General features: G+C 44.4%; 2 protein-coding genes across 2 annotated transcripts in view; both read right to left on the reverse strand.

Annotated features, from left to right (window-relative positions):
* LOC109483699 (TALPID3 protein-like) overlaps positions 1-23381 on the reverse strand; it is a 55841-nt gene that overhangs the window by 16176 nt on the left and 16284 nt on the right. The gene's annotated exons all lie outside the window — the stretch shown is intronic.
* Positions 16200-23065, reverse strand: LOC109483705 (interferon regulatory factor 2-binding protein-like). Its single transcript, XM_019786747.1, has one exon. It carries the CDS (start codon positions 22872-22874, stop codon positions 20949-20951), a length of 1926 nt encoding a protein of 641 aa, XP_019642306.1. The 5' UTR covers positions 22875-23065; the 3' UTR covers positions 16200-20948.

Consider the following 23381-nt stretch of genomic DNA (forward strand, 5'->3'; position numbering starts at 1 on the left):
GCCTAATAATTCTTTCTTACGCTTAGATAAAATCAAGAATATTTGGTATTCTAGTATACAATAGTGCTTCACAATGTATTGATATTGCAATTTGAAGAAAGAAAGGTGCTCTTGTGCCCCACAGTGAACAATTAGGTGCACTGTTCCAAATTTGACTGCACAAAAGTGTATATGCACCCAGTAAATAAAAATGAATAAACAAATAAAGTATTTCAAGCCTTGGGAGGAGTGGCGCCTATTTATTGGCCCTAACGCGGCGGATGAGCGCGTGGCCGAGCGTGTCTGATGGGTACTTCAGCGTTAGTGCCGTCCCAGCCCCGCAGGTCGTAAACCAGTTGAACATTGATTGGATGGGCCTGTAATAATGGCCGACATCATTTAATGCGGTGATTAATGCCAGTTCCGCACTCAGCAGTCGCTGAATTAGATTAAGCGCTTCCCACTGTTTAAAGCTGGCTGCAGATGCGGCGGATGCCTATTTATAAGTCTGGTGACTGGAGTGGCGCCCGCTACCCCATCAAAGCTGGACAGATTAAAAGAAGAAAAAAACGTCCATCTCGAAGGCTTGTTGCTAAGCTCTAATAACAACTGATTCTAAGACACTCCAAACCACTAGCAGATTTGAATACATCTTAAGATGTGACAACTTTCACAAACAGAAATAGGTAAATAGGTAGAAGACTATTGTACGATATCAGTAAACCTTCTTTCTTTATTCTTTATCCCACTTGCAGCTCAATGCCATGCAATTATGTTGTCAAAAAGCATCTCTCTACATGTAAAGTGGCTAAAGATCATGATACCTAACTATTGGATAATCCAATAAGTTTGGCTACAATGAATGAATGAATGAAACTTTATTTTCGTGTCGTGGTCTTAAGGGACCAAAAAAGTGACTACAATAATTACATGACCCTTATGTTAAGTGGTCACCAGTACATGTTCGACTGTATTCCACAGTGGCGTTCAAGCGCTGCTAACAGATCCATTCCATCGGGTTCGGATCTTTTGGAGTAGTCGTTATGCTCCTATTTTGTTTCATGTATATCAATGATCAGGTCTTCATGACGAGGTTGTCAATATTACAGCTTTGACTACACATAATGGGGAGGCAGTCCTTGTTCAGAAGGTGGTCACTAGTCTAGTGATAACCTTCTGAACAAGGACTGCCTCCCAATTATGTGTATTTATTAGTAGTACAGGTTTGACAAGACACTTTATAATGCCACCTAATGATGTTGTCAGGGAGGATCTCCCTATCTGTCAGGTGGCTAAGCAAGCTTGTCAGTGCCTGGCTTCACCTTTGTGTTCCCCTGCCCTGGGGAGGGCTTGCCTCACTTGGCCAGCCTGACCAGCTTTTGTTCCCTCCCACAAGGTCACTCCATCCATCTCCCATCCCTTTGTCCACTACGGTGGCCCATCCTTGGTCGGGTTAGATGATGCGTGCCTAATGATGATAGCATCGGATACAACCCGGTCTTTTGTGTTGGGGCAATGTGCCGAGACCACTGCCAGAAGCAGTGGTCAGTATTTTGTCAGGATACAAGACTAGATTGATGTGTTGGCTTGTGCAATGCCATTGGTATCTGCGTGAGGGCAGTTATACAAAAAATGAGTGTGACAAGAGGAAGGAAACCTGGTCAGCCTAACCATTTTACCCAGTATTCAGCACCACTGTTGTGCAATATTGTTGCCATAAATTGTTCATATTCGTGCTCGACCCACCAACAATCTCTGTAAGAATTACTTCCTCATTAATCTGGTTTTCTCTTCTGCGGAGCTGGTGGGTAAGGTGTAAAATGACCCCGGGTGACCTGGCCACGGGTGGGCTCAGGTGGGATTGACCACTTTATCCTGTGCTGTTGTAAGGGGTGGAATCAGGATGCCATCAGGATGACTGCCCTCATTTCAGCATCCATTTATCCTGATTGAACATTACTGGATGCTGCAGTTAAATGCAACACCTTGCTAAAAGCCATTTAGACTACTTACTGTTAAGTGGGTGGCCATACATGACTTAGACTTCTGTAGTGTGTGTCTGTGGCAAATGCAAAAATAAGAAAAAAAGATTTCATGTATCAGTAGTATTCAAGCATTGCTGGTGAAATCTAGCCCAATTAAGAGCTGTAAAAGCAAGCATTAGGATCCATCAGAATGAGGCCATTTTAATTTTTACAGTTTAAAAGTGGTAAGTTTTTCCAAGGACCTTAATTTTTCCTTTCAGTTTTGGGCTACCGCGATCTAACTGTCTCATTTTTCTGTCCATGTTTGTGGTGTCCGAGGTGTCTCTCCTTCATGGGGATGCAGTTGTGTGGTTGCCATGGCCACCATGCTGTTGCCATGGCTACACAGCTGAGAAAGTCTCCTGTCAGCTGTACCCTGACATTTACATGTAGATTAACAACCTCATCCTTCAGACAAGGATGGATGGACAAAAAATGGTGGTCCACTCATCACTTGTGACAAAACCTGTTTCAACTGATACCTTGATAGATGATATGCAAGATGGGAAAAATTTCTTTCTGAAGTTTCTTCCCATATTTTCAAGTAACCAATAATATGCTGAAAAGATAGTAAAAGATTGGTCTGTTACCCTAAAAATAACTTTCATGTACATGACAAGCAATTTAGTTCCAGAAGCATGTGAGGATAATATAATCTACATTAACATATCATACCAGTTCTGGTGATGACGTGCATGGCACCAAGCTAAGGATGAAGGATTCCAATAACTCCCAAACGTCTGCAGATGTGAACGAGTTAACACATATCGCAGGGAATTGCTCAGGAAAATTGGAACCCATCCAACGGGAGCAAAACTTATCATCATTATCATCATCACCCTGGAATAATGTTTCCCACACTGTCTGCCTGTGGGAGCTAAACTTCACTCATTTGTCACGTCTGAGGCATGATGAATCGATATGTGAGAGATACGATTTTCCACAGACTCATTTAGCAACCCCTGGTGGGATTACTGCGGTGGCTTGTGCACCAACGTTTGACTATCTGGCAAACAAAGATTTCCCCTGCATCAGGACCCCTCCATTTGAGAACTGTCAAGGCTGTTTTGTACGCCTGACGTGACACCTCCACTCATCACCATGTTTAACAACTGGATAAGTACATGCAGGAAGTAGGACAGACTAGAGATCTATAGAGTGATAGCTATAAGTCAAGGGCTTTTCCAAACATTTTAGATATTATATTTATACTACTTGATACTGATCCAGGCCTAAGGCATTGTGGAGAAATGAGCATGGGCAAATGTTCTTTTCAAAATTCCTCTGAAAGGCTACATGAAGGAGGGTCACAAAAAGTGACATAAAAATATAAGCAGGACAGAGAGAAAAAATTAGGCAGTTCATAACAAAATTTACCCTACACCTGGGTGGCCTTGTCAATGACCTTTCCAATGCTTGAGATGTTCGTCAAATGTCAGACGCAGCTTTGGGCATGATAATGATGTGATATGAGATAACAGAGCTGAGATGATGCCGATCTATAACTATCAGCAATAACCATACTCAAATACATCTCTTTTCACAAGATAACAATAATTTACAACCTAGACTAACAGCCGAATAGACAGATATCTGAACTGATACTCCCAAAACAACTGCCATAAAATCAAACAAAGTGATAATGTTAGCTTGTCTGAAACATGGTGGCTGAATGTTGGCAACAAACCCTTCAGAAAATTTAGGCTTCTATGTATACCATCTGTACACTGTCAGATACAAATCTCGAACTATTAATCATAGAAATACTTAAAGTATAACATGTTCGGCACACCACTTTGCATGCTAGTCACTACATATATATACATGTATATGATATAGGAAACCGCTGGGGGGCCCGTAATGAAAACTTGTCCTTCATTTTGCCACCAACATGTATCATCATGAAACATTCACAACTTCTAGAGTTATGCAGTCTACAAACATACAAACAGCACTGAAAACACAATCTTCGAGGCAAAGGTAACATCATTCGAAATGTCCTTCTCGGCAACAATCATGACTGATGTATCCTGATAAGTACCGTACCTACTCAGACATTCACCACGTCATGAGGGGATGAGTTACAGTACAACTTGAAATGTTCACGGTAGTCACTTGCCCAGTGTCGACCTCTTATTAACCAGAAACACATAACTCATAAGATTGCATGCAACATCTATTATTCCTCTCAATTGTATAACAGTTATGCAATTGTACTATAACTCCACTACAAAATTGTTTCCTACATGAGCTAAAATCACTGCAAAAACCTCCCCTTTTCTATCTACCACCAAATTAAGTCCCTGCAAAAATAAATGAATTTAGAGTGTCATGCTGAGGATGAATTTATACAATGTTATACGTCAGGACTATATTATGCAATCCTCCAAGGAAAACCGATTCCTCATGTAACCATGTCATACCTGACAATGTTTCCAGCTATGTAAATCAATAAAAATCATGTAGCAATTTTCCTATCATAATTCACGTCATACCTTAAGCGGCGGCATGTTTGCAACTATTAATAGGCATTAATTCTGCGCTCAACAAGAAGAGAGCAGACCTAATCTATCCCTAATTGATGTGACGGCAGTGCGTGGTTGTCGAGGCGATCACGTTACACGTCCCGTACCTTACGTAACATAAGATAAAAGGTAGATCAGTTAGAACTAAACCAATAATCCCCCATCATCAAATATCACCCACACAATGGCTGATCAGCGTGAGGAAATTTGTCAGCCTACTCGTTCATTAACTCGTCAGTCTATTACAATCCTTGTCCTTGTACACATCCAGGCATGCACATGGAGGGGATAGAAAGGAAATCAAAGAACAGGAAGAAAGAAGAGGTGTGTGTTTGGGGGGGGGGCGGCGGGAGAACGTATATTTGTATGTGCCATATTATCAAAGTACTCACTTTGATTTATAGTTTTTAAGTTTTCAAAATTCAAAACTTGAGAAGGATATATACAGAAGGGAAAATGAATTCAGTCTCCCTGTCTCTGCTGTACCAGGCCTCCCTGTTGAATAAAAAAAGTTGAAATTGCCCAAATAGACTCTACTCCATTAGTTTGATACAACACTTTTGTCTTCCTTGCATGTTTTATTGAAGTTAACTCAAACAACATATTCATGTATCATTGTTTATACTTTCCTACAGTTGTTTTCATACATTTATGACGTCATACAACAGTACTAGCCCATTGAGGCATGAATGTACATTCTTCCAATTATTTGCCAGTTGCCAGGAGTTTGCCACCATAGAGTTACCATTGTTAGAGACTAGCATGATGAGACTATCACCTCTCAGCACAGCCCACATCACAAGATGATGGAGACACTTCCAGTGGACAGGATCGATGGGGGCTTTTCATATACCCAGGGAGGTTAATATAGCATTCAGTTTCATCTTTTGTGTGGAACCAGTGAGGAGAAGCAAACAGGATGGTCTTGGTGATTGGTTGTGGCACTGTGTCATCAGAGTATCGTTGTCTGAACATTACGTCTCCTGCCAGCCCAACAGTGCATCATGTACAAACCATGAATAATAGATAATATATCTTGTCAATGTTTCTACATGAGTGAAACAAGTGTCTGGCACAAGGACAGTTTTTTTTCCTGTTTTTTCCCCCATTGTCTCCAAGCAAGTGTTGGGGGAGGCTATATTGTTTTCCTAATTGTCCTTTTCTGTGTCAAACTGTTACCCAGGCAGTTTGACACAGAAAGAGGTTGGTTGGAGTTGGACCATTTGGTCGGTAATGGTAACTCTAATTCCTCTGGCAGATTTCAACTATTTGGCTACCTATTTGGCAATTTTCTATTATTTTTTTCCCAACAACCCACAAAGTCTGGAGGGACTAGGACAAACCAACAACAGGGGGTGATAACACAACCTCCTCAGCAAGTCACCTTGACAGAAGTAATAAAAGTAAAGACACTTAAGAAGTAGAGTGTTCCACAGGGACGATCTCTCATGTTCCTGCCTGTCTGATTTCACCTTCAGGGACTACATCTGAGGATTAGCAAAGCTCCATCAGGACCCTCTCCTTGGACCCCAGCTTGTCACGCTTCAGTCGATTCTCCATGCAGCAGACAGGCAGGACTTTAGGTAACACCACTTCTGAGACATTTTCCTCCTCCAGGGAGGTAACAGAGTGGAACATCGCATGACAGCGTCACCATCATTCATGATCCTCCTGCCCTTATCTTGAAATCCGGGGTGGATGACAAGATTAGCTGGGAAGGCAAATGTTACACAGAGAAAGACAGATAGCATTTGGAGGGGCTGTTGTGTTGAAGCGTGCATTTGGAGTATACTTTATTTATGGCAAGCAGGTGGCGACGAACGTCTGTTAGGTGTCATCATCGCTCACCTGTTTTAACCTCCTTAGCAGGCTCTACAGGTTACAAGTTGGGCTTTTTTTACTCAAAAATCCTTTTTTTTAAAGACATATCGGTATAATCAGTTTTGGTTTGGGGCTTAAAAATAGCATGATTCTAGACTTTGAAGTACCACAATTACAGGATGTTGCAACAAGTTGCAAACAGTTTTATTGATCATACCATCTTTTGATTCACATCTGGATTTGTTGTGTAACAAGAATCAAAGAAAAAGAGTCATATTTCAAAACCCCATTTCTTTTGTCATTCATATTTGGTATTCCAGACAGATTTACAACCTGCAAGTGACATTTACAGTACCGCACATGAATAACCACTTCAAGGCAATGAGTCTAGTTTGAAAGAACTCCGGGTGAACTTGACAACACAAAACAGAGTGGCAAATAACTTCAATCTATTTTGGTGACATTGACATTGTGACCACCTGTTCACATAGACCAGATTTTATCAGTCCTCTGTGTGGTCTTCTTGGGCAGGTTTGACAGAATTGTTCACACCTAGAATCTAACACATAATTTGAAAAGAGCTTGAGAACACATGATTGCTTCAACAGTTTAATATATCAATTCAAATGCATACCCTCCTATGCAAGTGCCCTGTGCTGGGCATTTAGGTCAGTATCCAATCTTCTACATCAGCATTGCCAAAGCCATTGGACACACTGCGATCAAGTAAATAATAAAATATCATGCACTGCATCGACTGGTGCATTCATCAGTTATTGTGACAAGTACAAGTACATGGCAGCAGCATCACCAAGGCCCTACAACACCGGAGGATAAGTTCTAGATGAAGCGGCGTGATGTATTGACCCATCCTTGTTCATTGCACGGCGGAAGTCTCACCAGCATCTGTAACGACCTCATGTGTCAAGTGATGCCAGACTGCTGCCACCATTCGCCTGGATTATGTGTCTGCTCCCAACGACACCTTACTATATCATCGTGCGCCACTGCTCTCTCCTGCGCTTTAATGGCCGACGTGATAGCCGGAGCAGGAACAGATAATCCCCTCCGAAATCATTATTACTTCACTGTCGGATGAATTGGTACAAAAATGGCACTGGAGTAAGATTCATTATATGTTTATGTGGAAAGCAGATTTTGAGATTTAATGGTCTCAACCTCTTCCTGGTGCAATTAAGTTAAGTTAACGTTAATCTATATGTTACTGGAATATGCAAGTAACGGAAGGACTGAGAGGTAGTGAGATCATCAGCTGCCACTTACTAGATTCTGTCAACATATCTGCATTACGTCCACAGTTTTTTTGTGCTAAAGGGTTAGGAATGATATCAAACATCACAGTCAAGCTTACAAAATTGACATTTTAGAGAAAACACATGGCGATCCTTCCAAGATGATGTCACTTCCAGTATGATGTGACACTGATGGGAAAATATTGCGTGACAAAGTCAGCAAAACAACAGGAGTAGTTACTTTGATAAAGGAGGTTAAAATGCGTTTTAAACTCCTAATGTTGTGATCTTCTTGTCTACCAAGGATATCACAGAGAAGGAAAAACTCTCCATCTCATTGGAATGTCTTGAGAACAGAAGATACCATCAAACTTCATATACAGTACATTGGATATGAGACTGGAAAAGTGTTCTTAAGACCTTGGTCATCAACCTGGCCTTGAATTTGTCTTGAACAGACAGAAATAGTTTCCTTCTCCAAGAATTACTACCATGTGGTATGCAGTATCTCTGAAACTGTTCAAGATTCCTGACTGGTAGCCAAAGCTACAGCAGCTTTGTTTTGTCTTGCCAGGAGAGTGTGACTCTGTTCTTGATCTGCAGGAGACCAATTTTCACATTAGGCACTTCAGAGCTCAATTCTCTCTACCAACAGGTCTATGTCTGATGTATTTTATCTCCAAGCAGATGTAATGTTTGGCTATGTGTCTTACATATGTTTTGATATGTTTTTCAAAAGAGAACAATTCAGACAACAAGAAAGATTTGAAAATAAAAAAACTCAAATACTGGCGTATAATATCCATAGATATTAAACTTTAATCCATGCATTTCTTATCCCTGTCTGGAACTCTGTGCTTTGTTCACTTCTAGATCTGTGCCACCTTAGAAAAAAGAAATTGATCCAAGGCTGGGAGTCAGACTGAAATAGCACACTGAGGATAATAGTGAAGTGGATACCGCAATCATCTGGGGAAAGTAGAGAAACAGCTTTTTGTGACCGCAGCAATTTTCCACCTCTCATGACATCAACTTGGGTCTGCATGCCCTTTTTCTGTAGTGTAAGGTGTGACAACCTGTATCTGATCTATGCTATTAATAATAGAAATACTCTAATTCAGCATACATAGAAAGTGACTGAATTCACTGTGATTCCTTTGGAACGTTATTAAATTGCATTAAGTTTGCCAATCATTTTGTGTCATTTGAAATGCCCTACCCCCATGCAGGCCCCTTTACTAAGGGTCTTAGATTCCTACATGTGCGAGGCACCTGAAAGATTAAGCTTAACTAGAACCTATGGGGTCGTTGGCCAACACCAAAGTGTCACCCGAGGACAATCAGTAGGTCGATGGCCTGGAGGTATCGCAAGATAGACATGTTTTTGTTCCTAAGGTGTCACCTGGGATGGTATGCCATGAGGACATCTCCCTGTGGTGATGGACTGTCACTCTAAACTACAGGCTGACAGACCCACAACAATGGTGGGTACTGGTAACAATCATTCACAGTGATACAGTAGATGAATTTATGAAAAACTCAACTTGGCCTGCAGGCAACTTTTCTTTGAGGTCATGAGGGAAAGGTCAGGGTCAAACAAAATATAACAAGATACTGATTACATGATTTAAGTCTTTAACAAATCTGTATAGTGTTACATATAGTGACATGGCATGATAATCGTATGTCAGGTCAGGACAGGTAGGGTCACAACCCCAGTGTGGTTTATGTCAATCAACAGCCAAGCAGGATCACCACTACAACTCCAGGACAAAATAGACTGTCTCTGCATGCTTATCTGTTGTCAGGTTCATATGCGGGTGGGAATTAGGGAAAGGTGAGGTATTAAGGTCACTGGAGGTAAGTTCAAGGCTGTTTCTGTATTCTTTATACAGAGGTGACCAGTAAGACCACTCAGGGACCAAATCTATTTTAAGAGGTGGTCATTATAGACGTGTTTTAATTCTTGCCTCAATGGGGAAATATTATCCAAGGGACCACCAAAATGTGGTTGCATTGGCCAGGTGGTCCTTATATGTACAATGTATGTAGAGGTGGTCACTTGTGCAGGTTTGACTGAATGACAGTCACATGTCAATTCTGAACAGGCAGGGTCACTGGATGGTTTTTGTTAACATCACCATGCATGCAGGGTCCCAAGAACTCTGCTGCTGCAGGCTTCTTTGTTGTCAGGCTCATCTTAAGCAGCTGCCTACAAATGCGGGTAGGAATTAGGAGAGAGGTGAAGTAAAGTCACTAGAGTAAGTTCAAGGCTGTTTCTGTATTCTACAGATAGATGCAGTATTCTATTTGTAAATCCTGTTACTGTAATGCATTATGGTATTCTAGTACCATCTCAGGGCTTGAAATAGTTTTTTTCTGCATACCTGCATTTGTGGAGGTCACTTGCAAGAAGACTACCCACACCACACAAAAATCCACATACAGATGCAGGTAAATGTAAGAATTACCTGCACAGCTCAAATTTTACCTGTGCTAACCTGCATGTGCAGGTGGTACTTTCAGCCCTGTATGCGATAACATTTTCTTACCTTAACTGACACCTGTGAACACCCATTCACAAACATGAGAAGAGCATACAGAACAATTTCTTATCTTATTTACATTTACACCCAACTGCATGACCTTCAGCATGATGGGCCTCTTGACCGTTGGGTGGGGAGGTTGATGTGCACACCTGATTAACTACACTCCTCTCAAAAAGCATGCATTAAAGAAAAGCAACATTTTTATCTTCTACAGCTTCCCTAAAATAAGTCAACCCCAAGAAATTTGATTAGACTTAGACAATAAGTATCTGAAACTAGAACATTGTCATTGTTTTTATTACCTCCATGAAATGTGTCATGGAGGTTATATTTTCAGTTGCGTTTATCTGTCCGTCCGTCCGTCTGTCTGTTGGTCAACAAGATAACTCAAGAACGCCTGGATGGATGGGTTTCATACTTGGTGTGTTGGTAGGGTGTGACGAAAACTGGAAATGATGAGATTTTGGTCCCCCTAGTGGCTTCCCTTGGTACTGCAGCGCAACTTCCGGTTTTGATATCTCACGATCTGGACATGCTAGGGTCATGAAATTTTGATGGAAGGTAGCTCTCGTGCTTGGGAAGAAGTCATATGAGTTTGGGCCCCCTAGCGGCTTGTTCTGGAACTGCAGGGCACTTTCTGGCGAAATGTTTAAAAGCCAATAAGTCCAGACAGGAACAACATATTTTCATTATTTTTGGTGTGTAGGTAGCTGAGAGAGAGATGTACATAATTAAATGTAAATTATGCAAATGAGGACTTTATTTGCATAATTAATGAGGAAATTCTATAATTACAGTGTTTTACATTATACTATGTAACCTATGGCAGGCGGAACTTCAACAGATACTAATTATGCAAATGATGACCTAATTTGCATAATTAATGTAAAAATTCTATGATTTCGTAATGGTGAATGATGAGAATGTCATACTTGGGACATCTGTAAATTAATCAAAAGTTAACATACATCACGATGCATATATCATGTTAATGCAGCGGTCATTTGAACAATTAAAGAAGAAATTTACATTTACATATCCAGATCATATTTCATGGAGGTATGAAATCTCGGAATTCTAGTTCATTGTATGTTTTTAGCTCCACTTTTTAAGTACATCTTGCAATAAAATAATTACAGCGTCTGTACCAGAATTATCATTTCCTATTAATAAACTGTTATACATGGCACAAACCTCAAATGGCATTCAAGGTTACCAATCACATAACGGTATTTCTCAAATTGATGACACCTTAATTGGCTTATTTGCATACCTCATTACTGCAGTGTGATATAATGGATGACATAGTTGTGCCTGTTCCAGGAAACATGATCAAGGGCAAGACTGCAGTTTGGCAGTGACTTGTATCTTATGCACCTCTATATTTCCCACTTCATGCAAAAAGTAATGCTGTCAGACAAATTCACATTTCTTAATTAATACCAATATAAAGAAAAGAGGAGAAGTCAAATCCACATACTCAGACAAGCTTGTATTTATTGTATTTGTTGTTTTGTCATGTTTGCAACTTGTACTTTACCCAGTGCGGGCAAATTGTACAATCATTTATGATTTACTGTTATAAAGTATCCAATCGTTTCATGAAATACTGAAAGATGCACCAACCCGAGCCTTCACTTCTTGTTTCTAAGGCCCTTGAATCTTCTCCTGAAAAAGTCCTAGGAGAATGTGAGTACTTTAGAAGGCAAATATCAGGGCATGCACATTCTTTCACACAAACGGTACCATTAAGTTTTATTTGCACCCGTGAGAGATCTGCATAGTGGGAGTGCAGTCAAAGTATTTTGCTCTAACTCTCGATCAACATAATCATTTGGGTGAAAACAGTCTCTCCTAGGATATATAAGTAACCAATTTACTCAAGTACTGGTGCAGCAATTCACAGTAACACGAATGTCGCTGAACTTTCTGTATAACAGACGTGAATTGTGCATTGGGGACTGTCGTCGCCATTGTTTTAGTGACTTCATCCCGTTTTTACAGTCAATTCCGGCCAGCACGGCGCCACCTTTGGAGATTACAGCCATGATTTGGGGTCTCCTGGCACCTGCACTGTCACTGCCGCTCACTGATTCATGATGAGACGCCGGCAGGAAGGGGCCTCCTGCCTGCAGGATTCTCTTCCCAACGTGACGTAAATCACCCACAAGGTCATACACAAGGGCGGGGGCTGAATGCCGTTTACCATACTGTTCTCAAGAGCTTGGGCTATTACAAGAGAAGTTTATTGCATGTTTGTGCCCTTAGGACCCTGTACAAGTACTACTTAATTGATGTACTGTCTCAACAAATGATTTATTTAGCAACTTATTGAAAGAATGTAGAAAGATTGAAAAAAAAAATTATACAGAAGCTAGAGAAGCACGTGTTGTCTGTTGTATGTGGTCTATATATAGAAAATAGAAGAAAAAAAATTTAAAGGCTTATTACTACTTTTGACCTTGTTCATGTAATACTGATATTTTATGTGCTGTCTGTATCATAATTGGTCCAGCAACTCATTGACAAAATACAAAAAAATATTGCCCAAAAGCTGCAGAAGGTGTAGTCAGTAGAAAACAGTTGAAAACTTCATTTTTGTAACATTCTGTAAAAGTAGACAGTGAAAATTAATGGTTCTGCAGCGCCGAGCCATGTTTCATTCAGGCAGTAGCTACGTGTCAGAGAGCGGAGATAGTCCTTTCTTTGTGTGATTGACAGGGGCCAGCCCTCTATTGTGTCTGGCCGTGTTTACAGGTGTGACGCCCCCTGGCAAGGTAAACCCCTGTCCAAACCATGCCCATAAACAATGGCCTGTTTCTGCCACTATACAGCCAGGTGCTACACTTCCACCTGCTACAACAGACCTCCCAATGTTTGCCTCACCGTTAAAAAAAGAAAAGGGTACCCAAGACCCCCACACTTTTGTTCTAGCACCTCTTTGCACGCTTTACAGGTATTCTGTTGTGTGTGCATGGGGGGTATCGGGATAATTGAGTTTGAGCCCAGACACAAAAGGCTCACGTATCAACTGGAGAACTTCATTAGGCTACTTGAGAGCTGACGCAATGGGCCATTTATCAGGCCCACAATCTCTACCCTGACGGAGGGGACTGGGTAAACAGCATGTTTCGTGAAGCGTCGTATCCCAGAGTTGCTGAGTTGCCAAACTTCATGGCAGACTCTATTAGAAGCCTTGGGCAAAGCCCAACAGCCTCCTCACCGTAGGAGGGTAAACAGATACGTAGTCCGGCAGGTGGTATGAGTGAAAGCAAACACTGAGACAAGTGTACGTACCGCATGCAATGGGCCTCGCCTTCCCACTTCTGCCGGGCGTTTACATTTTTGCGTAACCATGCACCAACAGCCTCCCAGTGAGGTGTGAAGATGCCGTGATAGGGCGAGAGTAAACACTGCTATTCGGTTACCTGGTACTCCAGCTATGATCTCGCATGCAGGTGTAATGGGGCCATTATGGCCTGTTTGCTACCTGCCAGAGAAATCCCAAATTTGATATTCAAAATTTTGTAGCCAATACAACTTCCATGTCTGGCAGCTTAGCAGCGTGGTGCCACGGATTGTGATTCTGCTATGTCAAACAGCAAGCAGACATCCAGGGAATGAATTATATATAACTCGTCAGAAACTCGGGCACGGGCAATTAGTGACAGGTCCCTGAATGAGTGATGGGCCTTATCCTGCACAATGAAATATCAACAAAATAAATTTGGGCCTTATCTGAGTAATAGTTCCTTTTGGATGTGGGGGGCTGCCCGCTGGTGCAGCAGACAGCACAATTGAAGTGTCGGATAATGTATGGTCAGCTCCCAGTCATCTTATCTCGTAGGCAATTTTACACATAAAAGGGAAGCATGGGGGCAAATTGATCCAAGCAGTCGCTGATATTGGCTTTGTGGACAATGATGAGGGAAGAGCTGCTTGGGGTAAAAGTTTGTCCCAATCGACGTCCCCACCTGGCCACAATGCCATTAGTTTGGCGTGGCGTGATAACACCCCGCCTCTGCATCACGACGACGGGAGCGCAGGTAATCAGTCCGCTGCGCGCCAGTGCTGAGGATGATAAGGAGACAATCATGCCTTGTCTGATCATGTCGGGCAATCACGCCAAGCCGGCACGCTCCGGTACTCAAACCCTACCAACTGCTAGCCTCCTTTTATTAAAAAGCTTCATGACTGGGCTGGGCCTTTTATAATGCGATTTTTTTTAATGGTATATCCCTTCTATCTATACTTGGCCAGCCATGACACAGTGCCAGAAGGAAGTTGCCATGAGAAAAAGTGTTACCGGTATAAAAAAACTCTAAAACGAAAAAAAAGCCCTACTCATAGAGCCTGCTAAGGAGGCTAATGAACTGCTACATAACCCACTTCATCTGATGAGGATGAATATAATATTTACTGTACACAAGTCTGACTGGATGATGAGCTGTTGTCATTCAAGCTACAAATAAATCTGTGCAAAAAATCCAGTCCTGCACTTCAAACATTTTGTTGAATGAAAAGTTTTTTTTTATTCTGTGTTAACCATGATATTTTATCAGAACCCTCATACTATGATTGCTAATGAGTGCATTGTGTAGCTCAGTCATTAGATACTTTCTAATATATGTTAACAAATATTTGATTCTTATCATTTGATCATAATCATTTCAAGACAATTACTTTAATGTTAGTAATAGTGCCATCAATTATAAGCCCACCTACAGACTGCCATAAGATTTGAATAAGCCTAGTGTCGGTACGATCAAACCCTTCCTTTAGAATGATGAACAGCCATGATAATTCCTGATATATTCATGTGTCCAATTTCCCAAAGGACTTGAAATTTCTTAAGTGTTTCCGCAAGGATGCCCACCAGAGAAAGTTCTAATCACTTCTGTTAGAACCTTCCTCTTTCATCTTTGGGGAGTGGCTAATCAATCATAATTTTCTTATTGATTTCTTTCCTTCTGATGAGTCGAGAGTGAATGCACCCGGGAATGAGATGTAACGGCTGGCAGGTGCTGCAAATGGAACGCTTCAGATCACGAGAGTCGCGGGGATTGTGTAGTGTCGTTGATCTAACAACAGCATCTTTTAATACATCAGCAGTGATGTCACACGCTAATTCACTCATTCATACCATCACAACAGCTCCGTTTGACCTTCAGACATCCGCATCTTCAAACTACGCATATTGCATCATTTATATGCCAGCCGGGAGGCAACTTTGTCATTTTACTGCTGGCTCTCCAAACGTCACTTTGTTGTAGATGGATCAATATTTTGCCTGTGTGGTTCTCCGTTCCACACAAGGCCATTTGTATTCCGTCAGCAAGGCGCGAGTTTGCTGAGGTATGGGACGGAAGTAGCGTGAATGGTTCCCTTTGATGCAATTGCCCGGGGCAACATAGCTAGACACCGACATAATGTACATCTCACAGTGCACCGGCTTCTGGGGCTGTCAGCGGTGCACGCAACACCAGCCAGCCTGGGGGCACGCCGGCCGGCTGTAAACACTGCCGCACGCAGTGACTGACACATCCGACAGGGACAAACACTCCAGTCTAAATTTACCTTGCTGGTGTAGAGCCCAAATCCTGTTTCACCAGACACAAGGGCCACCCCAGGCCCAGTCTGGATCCATGCCAACCCAAATCTTTCAATCCATGCCCATGAAGGTCTCCGTTTCAATTATTTCTACAGGCCATTAGTACCACAGAGTATGATAGATACTACACCTGGAGTAAAACCAACACAATTTGCTGAGCAATGATACTTAGGAATGTTGCGACAGCAAGGTGAATTTATCATTATGAAGATTTATTGTAATTCTTTGCTTCCCTAGCAAACGCATAGTTTGGACTCCCTGCCCCTCAGCTTTAATTATTTCTTATTCCACTGTTGCAGGGAGCCAATTAGTGCTGTAACAGTGCCCATACCTGCTGGGAGAGTATTTGTACCTATAGGTACAATGTAGAACTATGCAGTGACCTTGAGCGGGTGGGGAGGGAGGCAACTGGGCAACTGGGAAACAGGCCAGACAGTTTTTTGTGATGTCACTGCTGACCTGAGTGGGGTTTTGGTTTGGGCAGCCAACCTCACAGAACTCGCACACCTAAACATCACCGCGCTTCTCACATATCTTTCATTCCAGGCAGCCCGGCAAACAGTGCCAGGCTGGAGGAAGTCAACCTTGGAACTTACCACCTACAAACACACCTGTGTCTGGCAAACACTGCCTCCCCTTATCCCAACAGCTAAAGCATGACAAAGTACTCCTGAAGTTCTTCGAAAATCCCTGGTGTCACTACATTGATGTCCGTCTTCCTGAGCCCTGCTGTAAAAATCCCTCATGGTGCAGGGCTGTTTGGGCCCAGGAAAACTACATTTTCGGTTAGCCCGTTTATTGATTTTTCAACCCTTTAAAATGGCTACATCTGTTAATGCATCTGAAGGCCATATAGATGGCAAGACTACTGCCACCACACATCTCTCACTGGGGAGAAATTTACATCACCAGCTTCCCCTTCCTCATTTAACGTATCATGGGCCTCCCAAGCACCTGGGAGTAATAGGACATGAACTCCCCTCCATTACTCCGCTCCTCGGCCTTATTGCCTCTGACGTATGACTCAATTTCCGCGACCATTAGGCATTCCAACGTTGTTGGCTTCAGAGCACAAGTTAATGAATGTCTCCACCATACTTCACTACCTGCCACATCCATCACACTTTACAATCGGGGCATTTCCTGGGGCTAAGTTTTGAACGACTTGTCTGTTTTGTATTGTGTCGCGTACGGATGTGCGTGACAAGGGGGGTGTCACCGGAACAGCTATGAACAATCACATCTGATGAGTTGTGGCCCCGAAGGCAACCTGTTTGTACCCTGTCTGTGCATGGGGCAAACAATGCCAACATCCTTGAGAGACAAGTCGTTAGGCTGGTTGGTAGGGTTGCCAATAATTTTCCTTCCCTAACCTGTGTTCAACTCCCTGGCATCTGAAAGATTGCTGGGGTTAATCATGCAGCACTCCACACTAGGCCTGCTGCCCATAAAGGAGAAATTTGGGGGATGACATCACTTTCTAAATATGTCTCACAATCGGAGCAGTCAACTGATGTTTGGGTTGCCTCCTTGACAAATTGTGTTTATGTCAGGGCATAATGCATTGGAGAGAAAAAGGACCACTGTAGTGGGAGATTATGTGGCTGCCATTTGCCATGCAGCTTTCCAAATCTATTCCAAGCAAATGACAGCCATATACTTAACGTTGATGTGATGCACTTGTGGGCCTCGGGCTGCTCTTATGCACAACTGCCCACTCTGACATTTCCCTTAAGTCGACCGAAATTGAATGGATTTGTTTCTTCCACCGTAACTGCTCTGCTTGGAAGAAGTTAAATGTTGTTTCTGCATTTTTGCCCTTCCAAGCAGGCCAAATAAATTTGGTAATGTGTTTGACCTGCGCCTCAGCTTGGCAATTACCACCCCTGCTCCGGGCAACATAAACTTTTATGTCCCCTGCCAAATGGCTACGCACTTGTTTCCAGACCGGGCCCCCAAGATAACACTTTATCCTGGGGTGCAAATAACTGCGGGTGTCACCTGGAAACAGGCGGGCAGTGCTTATTCTTGGGGCACTCGGATCACTCGCTTTGATCGCCTTGATAATGTGTGGCGATCCCTTGCTGAGCAGTTGCCGTGGGGACGGCCCTCCGTTGCCAGGGGATATTGAAATATGCTTGCATTCTTGGTTGGCAACCCGGCATCCATCACCGCCAGCTGCCGCCTTGACACACTGGACTGGGCGAAACATCACTCTGCTGCCTGGGCTCTGTCAGGGATGCCACCTTCATGCCCAACCTTCATCCCAGCATGGCAGCTGGAAGAGCTCTCCTATATTACCTGTCATACTGGGCACTTCAGAGGCAATATTTATTTTCCAGGCCTGGAGGCCCTTTGTTCTGCCAGTTATGGGCAGTGACACTGCTCATCTGTCATGGAACGATGGTCACGTCACAGCCTGTCAGCTGGCCGTTGAGGGTCGATAGCACGAACCCACGTCAATAAAAAGTTTTAAATTCCCACCATCATTTCATTTATCATTTTCTCACTTTCAGCAAAGACTATTGCAAAACCATGTTATTAAAAGACTCCTCCATCAAAAATTCCAAAAGTTTCCTCCATTATTTCTTTCATTGCTTTCAACATGTATACTACGAATCACAATTAAATATTTGAGAGCATGACGTTGCATGAAATACAAATAAAATTGATCCCTAGGTTGGTACACAGTTCCGCTGATTCATATCCCAAATGGCAGACAGTATGTTCAGACTGACTGAAACCATACTGAGAAACATTTTGCTTAAATAATGTGACATTTTCCAGTGCTTGCCTGGAGCACCCTGTGGTGAAATATGGGCTAAGCATACACCAAGTTATGAGCTATGCCAGTTGTGTCATGACGTAGATCTTAATCTTTTCTCCAGTGCACTGAGTCAGCCAAAAAGAAATGGTATATTTGCTAGTAACTTTGTAATGTTACTATTGTTAGGTACTTCCCCCACTGTCCGCCTCAGGCAAAAAGGATACGGAAATTCAATGTGCATTATTTTGTGAACTCTCAATTGATGATGATTTTTATCACCCGATGCCTGTGAATAATAAATTTTAAATGCTATATGCAAGGGACACTCTTTACTTTGAAAATAAATACAGAAGGCCATACCCCCCCCCCTCTTTGCTTCTTGGACATTTTAACATAGAAGAGAAACTTGAATCTAACTACATTCACTTCTTGCGACTGTGTTCACCAATGCACAGTGCCTGGACTCATGTAATGTTGATATTCCAATTTAGCATTATATTCTAAAATCCAAGAACCAAGAAATCAAATTGCTGTGGCCCCACCAAAGAGTTGTTTGATTTGAGAATCTCCTCCTGCTGGCTATGAATGTGCGTGGGTCTACTGTGGGCTATGTTTGGAAGCCAGTGAACTTGCAACCCTGCGCTTTGGTACACCCACTGTCGGCAGATAAAAGGAGCCTGTCTGAAACGCACACTGGTCCAAACGGCATGGGTTTGCAGATGTAAATCCTATACGGCCGTCTCTGGTGACCGCCAAACAAACCAAACATAACAGCCCAGGGATTGCCTGATGTGCTCAACATGGACTGATGGAGGGTAGAGTGCCAGAGGAGTTGTGTCTGAATGGGGCAGCCTGAGGCTTTAGGCATATCATTCTCCCAGACAGGCTACCTGATATGCTGCTATTGATTTACATTTGTGTAGTGGAAGGGTGGAGAGAGGCTTGTAGGGCCATATGTTTTGGGTCCAAGGGAAATGGTGGGTCCCATTGATGGGAAGTTAGCATTCCTCTCACTCACAGACACACACAAACACTCTCCCTCAGTCATTCAGTGAAAGTGAAGGCACAGACAAGGCGGGCTGACATGTGGAGACCATCAATTCACGATTAGGTGTCAATATGCAACAATGATGACTTGACAAGCAAAGGAAACTGCTACGCAAACAGAAAGGTGCAAACTCCCCTGTCTTTGCTTTTACATAGGAACTAAAACTGTGAACATTAAACATTACTCTTTGAGATCTTTTTACTCTAGCAGAATACAACACTTTTCCAAGGGGCGCGTAACACATTAAAATGCAGGGCAGTCCTCTCTACCTCTGGGAGTGGACCTGGCCAAGGTCTTCACAACCCCAGCTATTTGCACAAACACAATGACATTGATTAATGCCCCTTCCTGTCCTGTCACTTGATCTGGGGGCAAAATCAGTGCGATGATGTCACTAAAGCGGGCAAACAATACCCCGCCATTGATGAGCCGCAGATCAATAAATCCTGCTGGCCTGAATTGCCTGGCGAAAGGACTACTTTTCCTCGCCCTGACACAGACTGCCCTGCATCCTTCAGTTTCTGATTTGTGTGCTGCACAGTGTCCATAACAATTAGGCACCCAGACAAAGCTTCAACTCAAAACAACATGCTCCCAGCCCACCTCTCTCCCCTTGGAGCGACCTGATCCCCTACTTTACTCCAGCACAGCACCTGCAAACATTCCTCACAATGATGCCAGGAAACTGGACCCAGCACCTCTCTGGTTACAGGGGTGCCTGTGATTCTTTTAGCCTGCCTACTACATTACAGACTGAACCTGACACCCTGCCATTTGAGAGTTCCATCACAACAGGCGGCTAGACTCAATAGGCTGGAGTCAGGAGACCGTTTTGGTTGCTGTTGTACTCTGTACTGGCCGCTGACAATTCCGTATGTAAATACACACAGCTAAGATTTCCATCCAGCCTGAATGATACCTTTGTTCTGGCCCCCCCAATTTCGGGCTGGAGTGCTCTGAGACTTTTTTCATGCTGACTGATGAGGCAGGCAGTTTAACACAAAATGCACATGAACAAATCCAGCTGACCTGGCTAACTACACAACTGCCAGGCAACAGTGTTTACACCCTAGTGCTTGTGCCCTGTCTGCTTTTCTTACAACAGAGACTGAAGTGCCAAACTTACCAGCAGTTCTGGCCCTCCTTTTCAGAGTACAGAATTTCTTTCCTAAGAGACAGCTACAAAATCCAACTTGTCCTACAACTTCTCACCTTTAGCATGGTGTTATGTCCTTACCACTTAGAAGTCCCTATGGAATACTTCTTCTTTCCAGCACTTCTTTTAAGACTTATCTTAACTCAAAAAGTCTTTGGAGTCCTTGAAATGTTCATTGTTGCTGTCACCTGCAAGGTGATTCCATCACTTGTCTATCAAGTCTCCCTTTCCTTCTTGACCTTCACAGCTTCCTCCGAACCCAAGATGGTGGCAATCTCACCTTGCATGAAGGCCCATGGAACACTGGATCCTACCAAGGGGCACTTCTCTCCACTCGGACAGTACACTTCTCCGTTCGCCCCCTGCTTCTTGATGCTTTCCCGGGAGCAGGGGAAGCAGAATTTGTGGCTGAGCACGGAAGGGCACTGTACGAAGTGGGTGTCTTCGAGTCTCTCGTGACAAAGGGTGCAGGTGAGGGAGGAGTTAGTGGAGTTGACGGAGGAGTCGGGGAGAGGATGAGAGTTCGCGTTGCTCTCCTGATCTCTGGTGACAACCTGGTGCATCTCACTGCTCCGTGGTGCCCTGCGCATGTGCTGCCCTGGGGCTGAGTTTGGGCTGCGTCGTGAATTCGTACTCGTGACTGTCGTCCCGGAAGGGGCCGACGAGGACGTATCTTTCACAGGAGAGATGGGCGTCACTAGATTGTCTGTCACAGACATCAGGGCAGCCATGGGAGATGGACCGTTCTGCATGCTGGCTGCATCAGGAGGTGTGCCCATGTTCGTCAGGGGCGACACTGCAGAAGGGCGCGTTGGTTGGCCGTACCCGGTGGAACTTATGGTGAGCTTCAGCGCCTCGGCCTGGCTCTGCATCCACTGCTGCCTTTGGTGCTGCTCGTCGCTGATTTTTGCATCCCTCTCTAAGTCTGGGTCGGGAGATGCTTTCCTCTTCCTCATCTTTGGCAGGGAACGAGGGATGTTGCAGGATGCGATGGGAAGGATGGGGCAGCTGGCGTCGATGTACGGCTGGGGGATCATCTCAGGGTTGACTGGCTCCTTGAAGAAGCGTGATGCCTCTGGAAGGAGGTCCCCAAGAAGACGCCAGTCGCCTGATCCGTGCTTCTTCTCGTACTCCAGGTACTTGAAACCAGATGACAGACCCTTGCCAAAGTCCTTCATGCAGTCGTGATACATCTGCTTGGCAACACCTGAAGCGCTGGAGTACACGTTCCCAGACCCGCTGGGATACTCTATGTAAATTTTCAGCTCGTAGTCAAAGCCTGGCTTTGAACTCGCGTCAAATGCAAATACCCTGCCCATTAGGCTGTGGTCTTTCTTGAAACGTACCTCGAATGGCGTGCTCTGTGACAAGGTCGCCAGTGTCTCGCGCACCAGGGGAGGTCTCTGGTGAAAGTCGTCTCCGTTCCTTGACACCTCGGTGTCTGTGGCGAGGTCAGTGGACGAGCTGTCACTCGCCGTGTCCTCCTTGTCGTTCTTGTCACCTGTTGAGTTGTTGGCAGTCTTGTTGTTTTGGTGACGCGACTTGCCCGTGGGCGGCGAGGGCTGCGGTATCGGCGGCTGGGGAGGCAGCGGGCCGCGGTTCATTGGCGGTGCGATACCGACGGAATGTGGCGGCATGGGCGGGACGTGCTGGGCCAGGGGCGGGCCCCTTCTCGGGCTGGCCCGGGCGCGCGGGTCGGTCGACTCGTCCAGCGGCGCGAAGGGACCCGGCATCCCTGTCAGTGGTCTCTGTGACGGCGGGTAATCGAGCATGGATCCCCGCGGTCTTTCGTGGATGGGGTATCGATCAACCAGCGGCGGCGGGCGTCCCTCCCCAGAGTTCCCCCCGGGCGGGATTCCGTCGTGCGGCGGACGCTGGAGAACGGCGCCCGGAGGGGGAGGGCCCGGAGACTGCTTCATAATGATCGGTCCCGGAGTGGCCGAGCCGCGCTCTTGAAACCCGTGAGCCCGCTTCATCTGCCGAGCCGTCTCAATGACCAGCTCGATACGGTCGGCTCCCTCGTAGTTGCAGCAGCCGCGGCACACGGCCTCGGAGAAGTCCCACAGCATCGCCCAAGGCATTCTCGGCAGGTCGCACAAGTAGCAGTGCTGCCGCTGGAGTTTCTGTGACGGCACGGCCATTGTCAGCGCGTTTCCTGGTCCCACTCACACTCGCAGAAACCTGTCAACCTGTGAGCCGGGCGGTTACACGGCGACCAACATTTTCAAACAGCATACGGCTCCGGACTGATCCGTCTGCTCAGCTGTCTACAGCACCACAACCCACTTCACTCAATAGATATTTTCTTTCACCCAGACGCGCATGCGCTCTGTGGCCGTCTGTCTCGGGTCGGTGGGGCTGCCTGTGTGTTTGGTTGTGACGCTCACGTGCGATCACTTCCAACCACACAGCAAGCGCCTGTTAAAACCCGGACCTGCACACAGCCAATTTACCTGCCAGACATACTAACGAATATTTTACTTCTCGCCGGCCTGTTTCTCAACCCATCCCCTGTAATTATGCCGAAGCGCAGCCGGGCGCCTACTAAACGTTAGTGCATAGCATAGTGTAGCATAGAGAGAATGACGTGTATTTTCTTGACGTCACAAATATAGAGCGATCGAATCCACGCCGAGGCAAGAATCGTG

Source organism: Branchiostoma belcheri, unplaced genomic scaffold (genome assembly GCF_001625305.1).
Source record: "Branchiostoma belcheri isolate BF01 breed outbred unplaced genomic scaffold, Haploidv18h27 scaffold66, whole genome shotgun sequence".
NCBI classification, from domain to species: domain Eukaryota; kingdom Metazoa; phylum Chordata; class Leptocardii; order Amphioxiformes; family Branchiostomatidae; genus Branchiostoma; species Branchiostoma belcheri.

Coding starts and splice junctions, on each gene's coding strand:
- LOC109483705 (XM_019786747.1), bottom strand. CDS start 22,874: ATGGCCGTGCCGTCACAGAAACTCCAGCGGCAGCACTGCTACTTGTGC.